Source organism: Hyperolius riggenbachi, chromosome 1 (genome assembly GCF_040937935.1).
Source record: "Hyperolius riggenbachi isolate aHypRig1 chromosome 1, aHypRig1.pri, whole genome shotgun sequence".
Taxonomy (NCBI): domain Eukaryota; kingdom Metazoa; phylum Chordata; class Amphibia; order Anura; family Hyperoliidae; genus Hyperolius; species Hyperolius riggenbachi.
This window is the reverse complement of record NC_090646.1, coordinates 589,649,176-589,668,761: the sequence shown is the minus strand read 5'-3', so window position 1 is coordinate 589,668,761 and position 19,586 is coordinate 589,649,176. Positions and strand designations below refer to the sequence as shown.

At 44.9% G+C, this 19,586-nt stretch overlaps 1 protein-coding gene across 3 annotated transcripts in view; it reads right to left on the bottom strand.

Annotated features, from left to right (window-relative positions):
• Window positions 1-7,623: 7,623 nt before the first annotated feature.
• CRHBP (corticotropin releasing hormone binding protein) overlaps window positions 7,624-19,586 on the bottom strand; it is a 28,929-nt gene continuing 16,966 nt past the window's right edge. For all 3 annotated transcript variants that reach the window (XM_068271729.1, XM_068271727.1, XM_068271728.1), the window contains exons 4-7: window positions 19,351-19,561; window positions 14,384-14,532; window positions 10,750-10,870; window positions 7,624-7,778 (exon numbers count right to left, since the gene is read on the bottom strand). In XM_068271729.1, coding sequence (XP_068127830.1) covers window positions 7,624-7,778; window positions 10,750-10,870; window positions 14,384-14,532; window positions 19,351-19,561 — 636 coding nt within the window. The remainder of the gene's footprint in view (window positions 7,779-10,749; window positions 10,871-14,383; window positions 14,533-19,350; window positions 19,562-19,586) is intronic.

Below are 19,586 nucleotides of genomic sequence, written 5' to 3'. Positions count from 1 at the left end.
TTTTTTACAAATAAATAACTGCAAAGTGGTGTGTGCATAATTATTCGGCCCCCTTTGATCTGAGTGCAGTCAGTTGCCCATAGACATTGCCTGATGAGTGCTAATGACTAAATAGAGTGCACCTGTGTGTAATCTAATGTCAGTACAAATACAGCTGCTCTGTGAGGGCCTCAGAGGTTGTCTAAGAGAATATTGGGAGCAACAACACCGTGAAGTCCAAAGAACACACAAGACAGGTCCAAGACAGGTCAGGGATCAAGTTTTGTTCAAGCCTTGAACATCCCACGGAGCACTGTTCAAGCGATCATTCAGAAATGGAAGGAGTATGGCACAACTGTAAACCTACCAAGACAAGGCCATCCACCTAAACTCACAGGCCGAACAAGGAGAGCGCTGATCAGAAATGCAGTCAAGAGGCCCGTGGTGACTCTGGACGAGCTGCAGAGATCTACAGCTCAGGTGGGAGACTCTGTTCATAGGACAACTATTAGTCATGCACTGTACAAAACAAAGTTCGCCTTTATGGAAGAGTGGCAAGAAGAAAGGCATTGTTAACAGTAAGCATAAAAAGTCCCATTTGCAGTTTGCCACAAGCCATGTGGGGGACACAGCAACCATGTGGAAGAAGGTGCTCTGGTCAGATGAGACCAAAATGGAACTTTTTGGCCAAAATGCAAAATGCTATGTGTGGCAGAAAACTACACTGCACATCACACAGAACACACCATCCCCACTGTCAAATATGGTGGTGGCAGCATCATGCTCGGGGGGTGCATCTCTTCACCAGGGACAGGGAAGCTGGTCAGAGTTGATGGAAAGATGGATGGAGCCAAATACAGGGCAAACTTGGAAGAAAACCTCTTGGAGACTGAAAAAGTCTTGAGACTGGGGCGGAGGTTCACCTTCCAGCAGGACAATGACCCTAAACATAAAGCCAGGGCAACAATGGAATGGTTTAAAACAAAACATATCTATGTGTTAGAATGGCCCAGTCAAAGTCCAGATCTAAATCCAATCGAGAATCTGTGGCAAGATCTGAAAACTGCTGTTCACAAACGCTGTCCATCTAATCTGACTGAGCTGGAGCTGTTTTGCAAAGAAGAATAGGCAAGGATCTCAGTCTCTAGATGTGCAAAGCTGGTAGAGACATACCCTAAAAGACTGGAAGCTGTAATTGCAGCAAGAGGTGGTTCTACAAAGTATTGACTCAGGGGGCCGAATAATTACTCACACCCCACTTTGCAGTTATTTGTAAAAAATGTTTGGAATGATGTATGATTTTCGTTCCACTTCTCACATGTACACCACTTTGTATTGGTCTTTCACGGGGAATTCCAATAAAATTGATGCATGTTTGTGGCAGTAATGTGAACAAATTTGGAAAACTTCAAGAATACTTTTGCAACCCACTGTATGTTATATTGATAGCAGGTGCTGCACACTCTCCGTTCCTACTGCAAACTGTTACTAAAACGATCAGGACCAATAGGAATGCTCAGCTGCAAATTCAAATTTTCCCACCATTGGGCTTATTTGAATTCTTCAGCAACCTGTTGATCAACACCCATGAACCAACAAGAGGACACAATAAGAAATTGAAATGAATGGACCATTTTAGCGGCAGGTTTCAGTGGGGACAGATGGTGTGCAGCAGCTGCAATCAAAATAACAGAAGATCAGAAGTAAAAATAGAAGAGTAGAGGATGAAGAATAAAATAACATGAAGTATAGAAAACAGAAGAAGAAAGAAAGCATATAGTACAAAATAATAAAATAAACCGCTATACAGACAAAAATAGAACTATTCCAGATATGAAGATAGAAGTATTCAGCTATGAAGATAGGAGTATACATAACTCGATGAAAGTAGAAGAGGACAGATAAAAAAAAGAAGAAAATGTATTTATCTTTTATATATTTATAATTGTAATAACATATGTATTTGGCTTTTTTCTTGAAAGTAATCTTTATGACTTAGCACTTTGTTATAAATCGTTGCAGGGTCAAAATGACTTAACTTTATCTCCTGAGTTTTCTCCTGGGTGATATTTTTACAATTTGTTAATAAAATACTTTTTAAACCACCAGCGAGCAAGTAAATACTCAAAATAATTTTGATAGTACTTTTTCACCTACTTTTTGGTACATTTTCAATTTCAAAGTGCTGTCCAGCTGTGGTGGATCTACAAGTCCCATGAGGCATTGCAATACTCTGACAGCTCTAAGCATAACTCGGGGAGGCAGAGGCATGATGGGATTTGTAGTTTTATCACAGCTGGAGTGCCAAGGTTAGCCAACACTGTCCTAGGAGAAAACTGAGGAGAAAAAGGTTAATTGCATATGGCCCATGGACTCTGATCCAATTCACTTTTCTCCCAAGAGATAATGGCCCCTATGCAATTAACTTTTTCACCTGAGTTTTCTCCTAGGAGATAATTTTTCATCTTAGACTTAAAATAACTTTCCAGCACTTTTCAACTAAAAAAAAGTTGGTGAAAAAGTATTATCAAAAATTATTTAGAGCATTTTCTTGCTTTCTGGTGGCTTAAAAGGCATGTTATTGGTAAGTTTAAAAATATCACCTAGGAGAAACTCAGGAGAAAAGGTTAATTGCATATGGACCAATGTTTTCATTCAACCAAAATAACTTTTCAGGACTTAGCAATTGAAACAGGTAAAAAAATTGTATGAACTTCTTGTTTGGTGGGAGCATTGCAGTTATTATATTGATAAGGTTTGAAAAGAGAACTCAGGAGAAAAGTGAATTGTTTAAGGGCATTTGTGTGCTTTGGTTAGTATGATTACACCACTTTTTGGTGTTGGCACCTTATGGTGCTTTAGTACTTTAATAACCCCAATCTGTTCAGGAGCCTTCACTGGTGGTCAAACCAGTGGTGTACCTAGAGGGATGCAGGCATGGCTTGTGCCAAGGGCGTCACAGCACCATGGGCTCCATGTCTGCCTTGTGCTGTGCCGCCATGCCTGCCCCTGTGCGGCATCGTCCTGCTTGCCTACATGCCTCCCTGTCATTCAGACCTCAGATCAGATTAACACTTATCTGGGGAACATGGCTACTTAACTTATGCATGAAGGGAGTACTTGGCTTCAGGGCCGGATTACCGACCAGGCAACAAAAGCAGTCGCTTGGGGCCCCATTCAGAGTCAAAGGGGCCCCATCAGCACATAAACCAGCCCTTGCCATCCTGTCAGCGGTGGCTGGATGGTATAATGGTTAAAGGGACTCTGAGCAGTGCAGTAACTATGGAAAGATGCATATCATTTTAAAGCTCTCTTTCTCCTCTTTCCAATGATATATAAACGGCTGCTCTATGCCTTTTAGTTTTTGATATTTTCGCGATCGAAATCGCGGCCACAGGACGACTTTTCTCCAAAGTCAGCGGTGGCTGGATGGTATAATGGTTAAAGGGACTCTGAGCAGTGCAGTAACTATGGAAAGATTCATATCATTTTAAAGCTCTCTTTCTCCTCTTTCCAATGATATATAAACAGCTGCTCTATGCCTTTCAGTTTTCGATACGTTTGCAATCGAAATCGCGGCCACAGGATGACTTTTCTCCAAAGTCAGCGGTGGCTGGATGGTATAATGGTTAAAGGGACTCTGAGCAGTGCAGTAACTATGGAAAGATGCATATCATTTTAAAGCTCTCTTTCTCCTCTTTCCAATGATATATAAACGGCTGCTCTATGCCTTTTAGTTTTCGATATTTTCGCGATCGAAATCGCGGCCACAGGACAACTTTTCTCCAAAGTCAGCGGTGGCTGGATGGTATAATGGTTAAAGGGACTCTGAGCAGTGCAGTAACTATGGAAAGATGCATATCATTTTAAAGCTCTTTTTCTCCTCTTTCCAATGATATATAAACGGCTGCTCTATGCCTTTTAGTTTTCGATATTTTCGCGCTCTAAATCACGGCCACAGGACGACTTTTCTCCAAAGTTGGCAGCTCAATGCAATGAAATATAAGGAACCCAGGGGGATATAATTACAAACATCATGCTGGTAGGTGTGAGGATGTAATGAATTAGTTGTGGGTATGCTTAAAGGCATATCCACAGGCACTGCTTGGAGTCCCTTTAAGGGCTCTGCCGCTGACACAGGAGACCAGGGTTCGAATCTCAGCTCTGCCTGTTCAGTAAGCCAGAACCTATTCAGTAGGAGACCGTAGGCAAGTCTCTCTAACACTGTTACTGCCTATAGGGCGTGTCCTAGTGGCTGCAGCTCTGGCGCTTTGAGTCCACCAGGAGAAAAGCGCGATATAAATGTTATTTGTCTTGTCTTGTCAAATGATGCCGTGTGTTGCTGATTGTCTTCAGAGCCAGGCTCTCCTCCTAGGTCCCCCTCCTGCTACTGTGCGCTCTGCCGCTGCCCACTCCACCCTCCCTTCCCACAGAGAACCACAGCTGCAGCAAGAATGATAGCAGCAGATGGCAAACGCTCACTCACCTATCCATGATCCAAGCGATAGAGATCCCGTCATCTGAAACCCATCTGTCTCTTCTACAGTGCAGCCGCTCGCTCTGAACTTCCTGATTCTCAGATCAGACAGGAAGTAGGAAGTAGTAATAGTAGTAGTAACAGAGCGGCAGCACTCTAGAGGAGACAGATGGGCTCCGCATGACGGGACCTCTATTGTTTGGATCGCAATAGGTGAATGTGATTCATCTGGTGCTGTCATTCTCCCCCACTGCGGCTGCCTTCTCTGCTGGACTATCGTATTCACTGGGATGGAGGCTGCATGGTGGCTGTCTAGTTTGGGAGGAAATTGGTTGTTTGGTGGTGGGAGTGGTTATGTAATTCTGTCTGGGGAACGGCTTTTGGTTTGGCGGTGTCCAGAGCTTTCTGCTATTGCCAGGCTGGAGATGCAGGGGGAAAGTGCTGCTGCTGTGATATCTGGCGCCCTCTTCACAGGGGTGCCCCAGCCCCTGAATGCAAATGTCCCAGCCATTCATCTCTCACTCTGCATTTTGCCGCTGCTATTCCCTGCATTGTGCACCCACAGAGGAAAGCGTGCTGTTGCCCATAGCAACCAGTAGCTCGGCTGCCCGGTGTGTGCGGCATATTGCTGTGCAGCTGCATCTTCTGATTCTATTACGACATGATGGGGGGGCCCAAATCAGTTACTTTGCTTAGGGCCCCATTTAGCCTTAATCCGGCTCTGCTTGGCTTAGTTTAGAAAAGAGGACAGAGAGTGAATAACGAGAGCTATCTTTAAAAAAAGTAACCTCAGCAATATCCTGAGCCTAAACACACAAGCAACCATAACACATGTATGCGAGAAAGGATTCTGTTTTTAGAGGGCAAGGGGGCTCTGACTGAGGAGGGGGGTGGGGGAGCAATTTCAGTGTTTGCCATAGGCACTATATTACCCAGATACACCCCTGGGTCAAACCAATTTTACCTCCCTGTAGTAATAGTAACTCTAGTATTTGTATAGCACTTTTCTCCTGCTGGACTCAAAGCACTTGCGGGTAGCCGTTAGAGCACACTCAGTAGGCAGTAGCAGTGTTAGGGAGTCTTGCCCAAGAACCCCTTACTGACTAGATGTTGGCTTACTGAAATGGGAAGAGCCGAAATTTGAACCCCGGTCTCCTGTGTCAGAGGCAGAGCCCCTAACCAGTACACTATCCAGCCACTGCAGGTAAAATAGTATATCTATCTATACAATCTATTCATGGTATTCAAAATCTATTGACCCTCATACTACATGGAAGTAGTAGAATTCCCCAGTCATTGGTCAATCAAAATTGGATGTGTGTAACAGGCTTAAGGTTTGAGGAGCTGTATCTGACCTCTGGCATTGGAATCTACCATTATTAGATTGAGTGCCTCAGGGGCTGCTAGAGCAGGCTGGAACATAAGAGGTTATACAAACAAAAAAAGGTAGCAGCAGGTTGGCACTACAGTTGTGGAGCAATAGTGTTGAGCTGCGCACTGACGACTGGTCCATGAACATGTGTCCTCTCAAATTAATTGTGACAGCGTGCTCTAGAAAAAGTCTTGTAAACTGGCTTTAGTAGAAAGAGGAAAGCTGGCACTGCTGTAAAGTGCAAACTTTTTATTGTATACAGTTGTGCATCCAATGTGCAGTAAAGACCTAACCCAGTAGAGGCAGGTAACATACCATTAAGATGATCAGAGGAGCATGGTGTGGTGGTGGGTGCAGGCAGGGTACAAGAAAAGCCTGACCACCATTTAGCACGTGGCTGTGCTTCTACGGAGGCTGTCACACGGTGCCAGCTTTCCTTTTTCTACCAAATGGTTATATCCGGTGAATCCCCTGGCTTCCTCCTTTGAACTGCAGATCTCAGCCTTTATTTATTTTTCACACAACAAATGTATTAAGGGCAGTTAAAATAATGAAGCTATGCTTGTAATAGGCATCTGTTGTCCGTGATTGTTCATGATCATTTCATGTGATAGATTTGTCTGTACAAACCTTACTCCATCTCACACTGACATTAGCTTTTCCTCTGGAGCAATCTGCCAACCTGAGAAATCATCAGTTGACTGATGTTGCACTTCCCCACAGATGCTGCCAGTGGGACATCACCCCAACCCTCCCCTCTCAAGTGAATATACACATGACTCCTTTCACTTACACAGCAAGACAGTTTTCAGTGGTGGTATTGCCTTCTTGTAGTAGAAGCTCTGATTGGAGCATAGAGCACATGTAGTGACGTTATCACTTCTTGTTGGGGGGTTGCTCTGCCTTTATCATCACCTTTTATCACTTGCACATACCTGGTGATCCTTTGACGAAGCCCATAATGGGCAAAACATTTTAGGACCAGGGCTGTGGAGTCGAAGAGTCGGAGCAATTTTGGTTACCTGGAGTCGGATGTCGGTGGTTTCAATAAACTGAAGAGTCTGAGTCGGATGATTTTTGTACCAACTCCACAGCGGAGGTAAGAATTAGTCTAAGGAGTCTGAGTGGAGGTGTCGGAGCAATTTTAGGTACCTGGATTCGGAGTCGGTGGTTTCATAAACTGAGGAGTCGGAGTTGGAGTCAGATGATTTTTGTACTGACTCCACAACCCTGGTTAGGACTCTAGTTTTTTGTTTAAGAGCACCTTTTCACATCCCCTCTGTACCATCCATATGGATCAGTATAATGGTCCCATCTGGCTATACAATGGGTAGATGCCAGGGTACTTTTGAGGTGGACTCTTGGAGTGAGCATTGAGGGTTTATTGTGCCCACACATTGATAAACCCTCCTTGTGAGTCTATCTGGGAATATTTTGGTCATAGTGTACGATTTCCACTGATATAAACTTTGTTCAAGACATTGGCCTTATTTTTAATGCATACCCAACAAAGTTTACATTTTTATCGGTACATTAAGGGCTTCTCCTGTTAGGAACATGTATGTTTTTGTATTATTTGTACCTCCTATCATTCAAAATGGTGGGATTGCCATCATGCAGTTGAAGCCAGAAGCAGGAGAACCTTTGTAAAAATAACAAATCAAATGTCATAGCCTATATGGCTCCTGCTTCCTGAGTAGTGGTGGAAGGGATAGTAAATGGTTACAAATGAATAGATTATGATCATTTCATTTATTCAAAAATAATATTTAATAATCAGGAAAAAATTGCTCTATCAATCAAGGGGGGAGCAGACCTCTTCCACGCTGTTTCCTTGCTGTCTCTCCAGTTGTCTGTCCAGCTGGCTGTATTCAAACGTCACCCGATTAATGAATTTACCACTCGATACCATGCGTAGCACACTGTTGTCACAGCCAATCTTCATTTGAGCTGAGAACAAAAACAATAGCATTTTGGAAAGACACAATAACAACAACAACAAAAATTAACTTAAAATCAAAACCAGATTAATATTTGTTTTTATTCCTGTTGTACGTATAAATTATTGTATTTTAGTTTTCTGGGACCTATACACATGTGCCCTAGGGTTCCCCATTCATTCGTATATTTCCTGTACTTACTCAAACTCTTCTTATGCAGAAGAGGAAAGTAGACATATTTATAATGGAGTGCTTTGCTGAGTGCTTAAAGTGTACCTGGGACAGGGGGAAAAAGTTCTGTTTTACTTACCTGGGGCTTTCTTCCAGCCCCCATAGCTTTACAAGTCCCACAGTGTCCTCTTGGTGCCACTGTACCCTTCCTAAGGGCCATTTACACTTGCGAATGGAAGCCGATGTGGCTACGCATCACTTCCACTCCCACTCGTGTCACTTCCGCATCTCCCGATGCGGAAGTGTATAGGAGGAGGAGATGGTGGGCGGATGAAAGTGACATCACTTGACAGGCAGCCTATTGGGCCAATCAAAGTGTGGGGATCAAGTCCTTTAACCTGACTGGACCCGCGCTAGTGATGATCCCGGGAGGATTGGAGCCACGTTAGTTCATAGCGCTTGCAATGCTGCAATTCAGCGTCATAGCGTACGCTGACTGCCCGGTCCCCCATTATGCACGTCATGATGCCACGTAGCGTGCAATGATAGGAATTAAAGCACGCTTGTTTTTACAGCCTTATACTGCGCTTCTCGTAACAGCTGATAGCTCTCGCTGTTACACAGCGCCACAATTACTGAATCAACCCCAGTGAACCAAACACTGCTATGCTAAGCTTTTCTGTAAAAGTTGTGGTCATGTCAAGGTAGATCTCATGGAGAAGCATGTGACCAGTGTGGTCAGGTGATAGATATGCAAGTCTCTGATAATCCCTAAAGCAGGATGTGATACCTGGGGCTTCCAGGCGTAGAATGCTCCCAGGGATGGGAGAGTGATGGGGGAGCACGCCTGGCCAGATCAAACATGCACAATGAACCGTGACTTGTCAAGCATTTCGGGCTGAATTGCCGGGGACCGGAGCCACCTGGGGAGACGGCTAGGGAGGAGCAGCCCTAAGGGGGCTTAAGGAATCCCCAGGTAAGTATGGAACCTGAGAAGCTTCTCGTCTCAGGTTCCCTTTAAAGTGAACCCGAGGTAGAGTGGTATGGAGGTTCTCATATTTACTGGTACAACAATACTAGCTGCCTGGCAGCCCTGCTGATCTATTTGGCTGCAGAAGTGTCTGAATCACAACTGAAACAAGCATGCATCTAAACTTGTCAGTTCAATATTGTCAGAAGCACCTGATCAGGAGCATGCTTGTTCAGGGTCTATGGCTGAAAGTATTACAGACAGAGACTTAGCAGGACAGCCAATAACTGGTATTGCTTAAAAGAAAATAAATATGGCATCCTCCATATCACTCTCACCTTGGGGTCACTTTTTCTGTTGGATCATTCTCCTAGACATGACCATCACTGTTCTGTTATAGTGAAACTAAACAGTTATCGCCTTTTCCTATCTGATAGTTATAGGCACAGTTGCTGTACAGACACTCTGCTTGGCTACTGCCAAGTGCCAACATCCTGTTTTGCTGTGTGGAAAGGGAGCAGGAAAAATGGGAGGCACCCCACTGCAGGAGCTAGAAATGAAACACAATGGTGGTCAAGCAAGAGTGATAAAGCTCCACAGATCATTAACAATGTCATCAATGATGTCTTATGATCTGTAATCAGGGCCAGATTTAGGCTAAGGCCACCTAGGCCATGGCCTAGGGCACCACAGGAGCAAGGGCACCAAAGCAGCAGGCTAAACTAATGCAGCATTTGCAAGCTTGCAAATTCTGCAATGCAGGGAGATCAGGCGAGCGCTTGACTGTGGTACTCTGCTGCTAGCCGCCACCTTGCTCTCTGTGCACATTTGCATTGAGGACGGTGGCTATGGACTTGGGCAGCACTAGAGACAGAAAGGAAGAGGAAGCTTCTGCACGGGAGACGAGTGGAGAAATGAGTGACACTGATGGCTGCAGAGGTGTGAAGGTGAGCTGGCTACCAATACTGAAAGGGGGGTGGGAAAAGGAGGGATCAAGGGAGTTATCTGGCTACCTATACTGGAGGGAAAGGGGGAGGGGTCATCTGGCTACCTATACTGAAAGAGGGGTCATCAGGCTACCTATACTAGAGGGACGGGGGAGGGTTACCTCGCCACTTATACTGAAGGGGGGGCGGCTGGTGACAGTGGCCTTGGGCGGTAAAGAGCACAAATCCAGCCCTGTCTGTTCTAACACTAGATTTTTATTTTAAGATGATCACTGAGAATTGTCTAAGGCAAGCTAACAATTTACCACCTAAGCAGCACTAGCTGGTGGCTCTAGCAACTCCTGAATTTAGCTGGATTTCCTGACTTAGATCTCCAACCATGCTTCTCTTCCACATGCCTTTACATATCCATGACCTGGCTCCTCCCACCATGGACACGCCCCCTCCTATGCCTCTCACACCACCCCATGTAATTGACTTGCCTCTGCACCAATATAAAGAGCAGTCAACTGTCACATCGATTGGGTAGAGAAGCAGGATAGGTTAAACCATTATTTAGGTTTTATCTGAATTTGGGGACCTGCCAGGGTCAGATTAGTTCCGCTATTTGCAGCAGCCACAAATCAGTCATGTAACAGATGTTATTAGCAATTAACCTTTGTGTCCTCTACTCTTATCTACCCATGGTAAAGGAGAATAATCGATTAATAATTTTCATTTAGAAAATATTTGACTAGAGGCAAATTAGCTGAAGTGGACAGCAGCCAAATAGGAACAATGTTCTTTTCAGCTCCAGTCATTCATGAACCGTTTAAATTTATAAGCTACTCAAAATACATACAGTACATACGCTACCACCCATGCAGATAAAAGTACTAAAAATTGCTACTTACCAGAACCGTGAAATGAATGGCAGAGGTCAGCCAGTGGAAACATGTTTGATGGATCTAAGCCACTACCACCCAAGAGTTCTACAAAGTCTCCGGCTCCTCCACAACCTTTTAGTGGTGGCTTCTGTGAAAAGGGGTGCATTCAGTTTACTTTGAGCTCAGCAACTGTTCTGACATGCTGTAAATACTGAAGGAACACTTTAGTGAAACTCTTCAAGCTAAGTACTAGAGCAATACAAAGAAAAAACGTAGCTACAATTGGACACTTTTTTTTCCAGAAGAAAACTAACTTCTTCAGTCCTTATAAGGGGAAGGAAATACTCAGACACTTTTAATAATAAATACAAGTAGTCCACTTTCTCAAACCGATGCACATAACGTAAACATTACCCTTCACCTAGATACAGAATCTTCTTGATATGCGAGCAGCTGGGCGCCATCATAGCAGCAATGCTGTACTGCGTGCCCCTGAGTAACGGTAATTTGGGGGCTGTGGCGGTTGTTAAACCCCGAATAACATCTCCTTCCGAGTTTCTGCAACTTGGAGGGGGAATAGAATTTAATGCAGCAGGGGAGTGCTGTAATTCAGCCCGCCCTGGGCCGAACTGCCATGCGCCAGCATCAGATGTACTCGTGTAGTTGGGTACAGCTATGCAGCTTTATCCAGCTTTGTACGTGTGGAGTACATCTGATGCCGGCGTGGAGCAGTTTGGCACACGGCGAGTCGAATGACGGTTCTCCCTGCTACCACTAAACTCCCCGGCGGTGTTAAATACTATTTCCCCTTTACTTGTAGCAATTTGGAGGAAAATGTAATTTGTGGTCTGGCAGCTGCAAGAGTCCTGAATTACCGTTACCAATGCTGCTATGACGGCGCCCAGCTTCAGCTCTCGGCACCGGGGGCCGAAATTAACTGCTCCTCAACTACACAAACACATTGCCCTGTAATTAATTAATTTTATTTATTTCATTAATCTACTCTACATAAGAACTTTTGGACAACAAGCAATTAAAAACAAAGCATTAAGCCCTTGAAAAAATAACTTATTTTCACAATTTTCTTGCTTACCATTCATGCTTTTTCAGTTTTGATTAGATTGTGTGAGCGTTAAAGGAACACTACACTAGCAATCAAGAAAAAGCAGAACCTCAATACAAATTATGTATCCATTGTTTATTAAACAAAAATCAACTAAAAACCATTAAAAACATAATTACAAAGAGGTAGGGCATAAAATACATAAGTCAAAGCCAATCATGATAATAAAATCCAGAGTACAAAGGGGGAGGTAAAATAAAGTGCAAATAGAGCTATACAGTGCAATATTAAATGTAGTACATTGTATTGAGAAAAAGGGGTAATCACAGTGGAATGACATTAGATATAAGAGTGCCACAAATGAGAATGGCACAAAAGTATCTTTGCAAATAGGAAATATGTGCAAATAACAAGAGGGACTACGGTAGTGATAGGCAGCAAGAATAAAAGAAAATATAGCAGAAATCAGACCGGATGATCCCCCATAAAGGAACAGGGGAAGAAATAAGGTGCAATGTGTTAAAGTGCAAAAGAAGGAAAATATCTACCCCACACAGGTGGCTCCGTAAGCCCTTACCTCCGCTATCGAGATTCGCCAAATCGCTGGCTTCCTCAGAGCACCCACTCTTGTGTGGTTTGCGTTAAAGGGACACTATCGATTAACATGTTTTGTTTTTTTTCAATTGAGATAGGAAATGTTCGGGAAGTGCTGCTAAGTACTGGTGTATACATTTGAATTCTTGTGCCATATGCAATTCACTTTTTCTCCTAGGAGATCATTTTTCATCTTCAATTTAAAATAACTTTCCAGCAATTTTCAAATAAAAAAATACCAACAAGTAGGTGGAAAGGTGCTATCAAAATTATTTTGAGTATTTTCTTGCTTTCTGGTGGCTTAAAAGGCATTTTATTGACAAGTTAAAAAATATCAACTTGGAGAAAACTAAGGAGAAAAGGTTAATTGCATATGGGCCCTTATCTCTTTGTTTACTGTTAAGTAATTCCTTTTGCACTTTTCTGGCAGTCTGCTCTAATCTGACCCAGAATGAGCCATGAGGGGAGGGGAAATTCCCTCACAGTGCATCTGTTAACCCTGTGTGCAGAGAGTTCAGTCAGAGACAGGCAGAGCTTTCTCTCACAGAGAGCAGAGGAAATGTATCTCATGTGCAACATAATCAGCGCTGCGTAATATGTTGGCGCTTTATAAATACAATAAATAAATAAATAAATAATTGTGTGTGTGAAACCTGATACCTGACAGGCTTTTGTTTTCATATAACTCTGCTTCAATATTACACTGTTCTTAGCATGTCAGACTGCAGAGATTCATAGCTTTGCAAATGAGACATTCCAAAGGTAGCTAAAATGTACACACAAAGAATAACAGCTTTTGCCTCTGATATTTAACTTGAAAAGTAGGAAAATGTTTACACAGCTACTTAGACATTATTTGTACATTGGCATTTTAGAACACTTGGTTTAATAGTGTTCCCTTAAGCTAGTTAAGAGTACACTCACCCATCAGGATAGGGTTTGTTCCTTCAGGCAGAACTGCAGCGCATGAGGGGTATGCAAATGTGCTTCTATGGAGAAGGGAGAATGGGTGAACAGGTGACATCGCAGTGGGCGATGGAGCGCTTCCAGTGGGAGGGGTCAGGAAGTAAACAATGGGGTCAGGGTTGTTTAGGCACTTTTGTCACTAAATACCCACCATGCTGAATCTTTATCAGATGTTAGGATTACACACAATAGTCCTAAACGCCCACCCCTTTGGCTGACTGAGTGTCAGCTAGTATGTGCATGTAGCTTTAGAATCACTGTTTTCATTGCTGTCTGCCTCAATGAGATCTTTTAGCTACATTTCCTGATAGATGTATCTTCATGTGCTGAGGGGGAAAGCTCCTCAATAGGGACACAGATAGTCATAGAAATCTGACAAAAGCTCTAACCCTCCCCTAACCTAATATGAATATGCTGTTACTGCTGTTTATGTCTTTGCTACAAATAAGAACCCTCAGTTCCTGTGTAGATAATGCCAACCACCTGACCAGGAATTCAAGGAAGATTTAGTGAAGACAAAAACATAGCCCAGGTGTCTGCCAACTATAGATAGCTGCCCCTAGTATAGGTAGCCAAGGTGTCCCCCAAGTATAGATAGCTACCCACAGTATAGGTATCCATGGGCATAACCATGTTGCATACTTTAAATGTGGGAAATTAGCAATGACCTCATTTCTGCGTCTGAAGTGTACACTGTGCCGCTGTCTCCTCTATTTCACGTTGACGCTGATCTGAAGTCTGTGTGTGAGTGATGGGGAGGTGGCAGCTGTACAAGTCACAGACAGAGTGGCTCTGGCAGCATGGGAGGCCTCTGCTGTGGGTGAGGCCCCAAGGGGCCGCTTGGTGTTCCTGAGCCAAGCTGCACCCCTGCCTGCTGTAAAGGCTACGGGGCTGGAGGAAGCCCCAGGTAAGTAAAATAGGACTTCCCCGACCCATCTCAGGTCAACTTTAAGCCCATACCAGATATCAAGGTTCCCATTTTCTCCTGTGCTCCTACAATCTTATAAGGAAAGCAGATTTATAACATACGTTACGTACCTTTAATTGCAGCTCATTGAAGTGACCCAGGGTCAGGTCAGATATTTTCAATGTGACCGGGTATATAATGGAAAAGCTGCAGTTTCTGTGTTGATGGGGGATGATCATGGTGAATTTTCCACTTGGCGACTGGGAGATTACATTGCATGCTAAAGACCAAGATGAATGAAAAGATGTTATGTTTATTGTGCAGTAATTACATTGCAGTCAAAAGGAAATTCATTTTCAGACACCGCAGATAGTAACGCTAATATCCTTAACTGCTTCCGGACCAAAGCAGTACAAATCTTCGTCCAGCAGGTGGTGCTGCGGCTCTGACTGGACGTAGATTGTACTACTTCGGTATTCTGCATCCCCACGCCGATATCGCCACTCTTTCCATGCCGCAATTTGCTTGCTCTGCCGACGGCAGAGCTCTGTGAGCAGGTCAGGAGCCGCTTTCATTGGCTCCTGACCACGCGATCACAGAGAGCCAATCACATTGGCTCACATTGATAGACAGCGTCAGGAGCCAATGAAATCGGCTCCTGACAGACGGAAATCAATCTGCCATCATAGAGACAGCAGAGAGAGGAGCCTGCGGTGATAGGACAGCGTTGTGACTGGCGAGATCGGCGGGTATGTGCGGTGATTCGTCGGAAAGCGGCGTTTTACACTACCAGCAGTCTCTGGTCCTTAAGGGGCCAGAGACTGCTGGTACGGAAGTTTTTAAAGAGGAACTGTAGTGAAAGAAACATCATTAATAATATTGATTATTTTTTACAATATTAATTTACAGATTATTTAGTCAGTGTTTGCCCATTGTAAAATCTTTCCTCTCCCTGGTTTACATTGCAAAATTTATCACATCTTTAGTTCTACCAGGTGATCTGTATGGAATGGTCGTTACAGAGAGTTGTATGCATAGAGGGAGATACTGGATGCTTGGCAGTTGGAAAAGAGCTGTTATTTCCCACAATGCAACGAGGTTCACAGACATCAAACTGTCAGGATCATGGTCATGATATCACACTGTGGGAGGGGTTTCACCCCAATATTAGCCACACAGACCCCCTTCCCCCCCCGTCCCCATGATCTATTTGAGAGAATGTACCGTATACGGACTATAGGACGCTCCTGACCAAAAGACGCACCTAGGTTTAGAGGATAACAACCAGGGGAATAAAATATATACTTAACCTGGTGCATCCATGGTGAAGGGGCATCTTGTGGATTATGCCCCCTTTGTACCTTATGCCCCCCTTGTACCTCGTGTGTCTCCCTGTGTCGTGTCATGTCCTCTGTCCCCCTTGTGTCCTCCTCTATTCCCCTTTGTGTACCCCTTGTGTCCTCCTCTATGCCCCTTTGTGTCCTCCGTTTGTCCCCCTGTGTCCTCCTCTGCATGGGCACAGTACAGGGAGTCCCCATCGTTTCGGCGGGTTAGAGGTTGGTATTGGCAGGCATTCACAAGTCAGGAATTCTCTGCATTTGGACTATAAGACGCAGAAACTTTTTTACCCTAATTTTGGGGGAGAAAAAGTGAGAGTTATAGTCCAAAAAATGCAGTAAATGTTTCTTGTGGGTAAGGAGGTATCAACTACTGATTTGAAAGAAGTTCAATCCTGGGTTAAAATTCTTCTCTAAATCTGCCTCTAGAAATAGTGAAACACTGGAACACATAAAAGGGAGAACTATAACGCTAGAAAGCTGGGACACACACAATGAAAAGCTCAGAGATACTATGAAGGGGGAAAAGGGGGAGGGGGTCACTTGGAATACACTACTACATGGTGACACTGTACAGCTGGGGACCTACTGGGAAGGTGGTGGGGGTTTGTTACTTTGTGAGGTGCTTAACATTGTGCGCTGCTACCAGTGGCGTAGCTAAGGAGCTGTGGGCCCCGATGCAAGTTTTACAATGGGGCCCCCCAAGCACTCTATACATAGCAATTGATACGGCGCACCAAAACCTGCCAATGCCAATTACCGTGTCAGAGGTTCAAGAAGGGGATGGGGAACAGTTTGTTAATTATTACCACTATTCAAAGTATCTATAGAAGTGATTATTAGTTATGAGCACAGGACCAACAGAGAGCTAATACTGCAGTTGGGGGAGGGCCCCTCTGTGCCCCTCTGGCACAAGGACCCCAATGCGGTTGCAACCTCTGCACCCCCTATTTCTACACCCCTGACTGGTACATTGGGGACAATTCTTCAGGCTCTATGTCTGGGTATGTATAAGTACATGTATTATTTAACTACCCTTTAGACCTGCATGTACCCTTCTAGTTCCTCTGAATCAGTCTTTTTTAACCCTTTATCTAATAGCCAGAGTTTAGGTGAACTTTAAATAAACATTAAATATATCATATCATGCTTGGATGATTTCACCAGTTCCTCCTCGGCATCTTGGACCAGGAATCTAAAGGGGGTAAGGTAGCCACTAACGGTCCAATTTCTAGCGAAAAATCGTTCGAGCGATCAGAAATTCTGATCGGATTGGTTGAAAATAATCTCAGTTGATGGGCACAATTGATTATGAACGATTATAAAAAAAATCATCCGACTGGATTTTTGTCAAACCAAAATTTGGATTTTCTTGATTGGTTGTGATAGATAGGAAGAAAAGATTGGTTCGCTGATGGTGTAGTGAACGATTTTTCTTCCGATCAGAATTTCTGATCGCTCTAACGATTTTTCGCTAGAAATTGGACCATTCGTGGCCACCTTTACTTTCTAAAGGGCTGTAGGGGAAAACTTTTTCTGCGCCAGCTCACTTCTCTGCTGCCTGGGGGCTGCTGGGGGTGAGAAACTCGTCGCCCCTAAAAGCATATCGGCACCAATGGAGGAAGTAGCAGGAGGAGGAGTCTCTTCCTATTGGCTCTCTGCTTCAGGCTGTTAATGCTATTCTAAGCTTATAGCTTGTTTCCAACAGATCAGAACTGGTTTTAAATACCAAACATCTCACATGGCTTTACCAAATGCACTAGTCATTGTGAATTGATATTTACTGAAATGTGTCCATAATTTAACTGACTGGTCAGTAATTTCAGCCTTAGTGAATTGACATTTCACTAAATGTTCGGTAAAATTAGCTGTTTTCTACATTGCTGCATGCGACAATGCTTTGGGGATTGAAGTCATTACTGCAGCCAAAGAGCTCAGCAGATTCCCTTAAAAAAATGTATTGAGAGTAACTTCAGGTTCACCCAAAATTTAGTTTTCCTCTACGGCGGGGGTGCCCAATAGGTCGATCGCGATCTACCGGTAGATCGCGACCGCCTATTTGGTAGATCGCGGCCTCTTGGCCGCGTCCCATCACATTTTGCGGCTGGCAGCTGTCCCATCTAATTCTGCTGCCAGCCGCTGGCCAATTAGAAGCAGGGAAGGAGAGAGGAGGCGCGGCTGAAGAGGCCATGACGCGACGTCATGGCTGGGGGCGGCGCCAGGCACGCACGCACGCACGCCTTCCTTACTTCCTGATTCAATCATGCTGCCCGCCGGAGCGCTCCGAGTGCGAGAGGGGAGACCAGACATCGCCGCTGGAGGGAGGTAAGTGATTGAGCACCCATCCCCACCCACCTATGCTACAGGGACCCATCCCCACCCACCTATGCTACAGGGACCCATCCCCACCCACCTATGCTACAGGGACCCATCCCCACCCACCTATGCTACAGGGACCCATCCCCACCCACCTATGCTACAGGGACCCATCCCCACCCACCTATGCTACAGGGACCCATCCCCACCCACCTATGCTACAGGGACCCATCCCCACCCACCTATGCTACAGGGACCCATCCCCACCCACCTATGCTACAGGGACCCATCCCCACCCACCTATGCTACAGGGACCCATCCCCACCCACCTATGCTACAGGGACCCATCCCCACCCACCTATGCTAGAGGCACCCATCCCCACCCACCTATGCTAGAGGCACCCATCCCCACCCACCTATGCTAGAGGCACCCATCCCCACCCACCTATGCTAGAGGCACCCATCCCCACCCACCTATGCTACAGGGACCCATCCCCACCCACCTATGCTAAAGGGACCCATCCCCACCCACCTATGCTAAAGGGACCCATCCCCACCCACCTATGCTAAAGGGACCCATCCCCACCCACCTATGCTAAAGGGACCCATCCCCACCCACCTATGCTAAAGGGACCCATCCCCACCTACCTATGCTAAAGGGACCCATCCCCACCTACCTATGCTAAAGGGACCCATCCCCACCTACCTATGCTAAAGGGACCCATCCCCACCTACCTATGCTAAAGGGACCCATCCCCACCTACCTATTCTAATGGCACCCATCCTCACCTACCTATTCTAATGGCACCCATCCCCACCTACCTATGCTAAAGGGACCTATCCCTACCTACCTATGCTAGAGGCATCTGTACCCAGTGAAGGGACCTGTACCCAGCTACCTTTGCTGAAGGGACTTATACTTTGCTACCTATACTGGAGGCACTTGTACCTGGGGGCTGTTCGACGGGGGGGGGGGGGGGGGGGGGTCTGTAACACTTTAAATGTTGGTAGATCTCCTGGACTTGGCAAATTTTAAAGTAGCTCGCGAGCCAAAAAAGTGTGGGCACCCCTGCTCTACGGTATATTATCTGTCTTGAGTGTTGGGAATCCAAAACAAATAAGCAGTTGGTAATGTGCCAGTGCAGGTTGTCCAGTGTCACCGATGTTGTGGTTTCAGTAGACAGGATTATATATGGTTATTTCCTGCAGTGATTATTTAGGGAGTTCTACGCTTCCATCCAGTCATAAAACTGTATATCAATATTTATGAGTTGTACACATAAGTGTTATTTACTTCTATACAACATGGAAAATCAATAGTCATTACTAGCTGTACATTTGTCAGGCCGATCTATCGTCACTTCATTATTTGGTTGCCCCGGGGGAGATGTATGATTATGTCAGTATGAGTCACTAAATCGTTGAGGACAATTGGAGAAACTTACGGAACAGATTAGGCGTCTTCCGTACTGTCAGGGTGAAGCCGTGGCCGGGCTTGTGGACTCTGAAGAAGATCATAGCCACGTTCTGAGATGACCTTGTGATACTCTGAATGTTGCCGTCTTCACAGATATCCGTGTATCGCTCACTGGTGGACAGGGGGTGGTCCATGGAACTGGGGAACGTCTCTCCTTTAATGATCCAGCCATCAAAAACCTGATGTTATTTGACAGTTAAGATT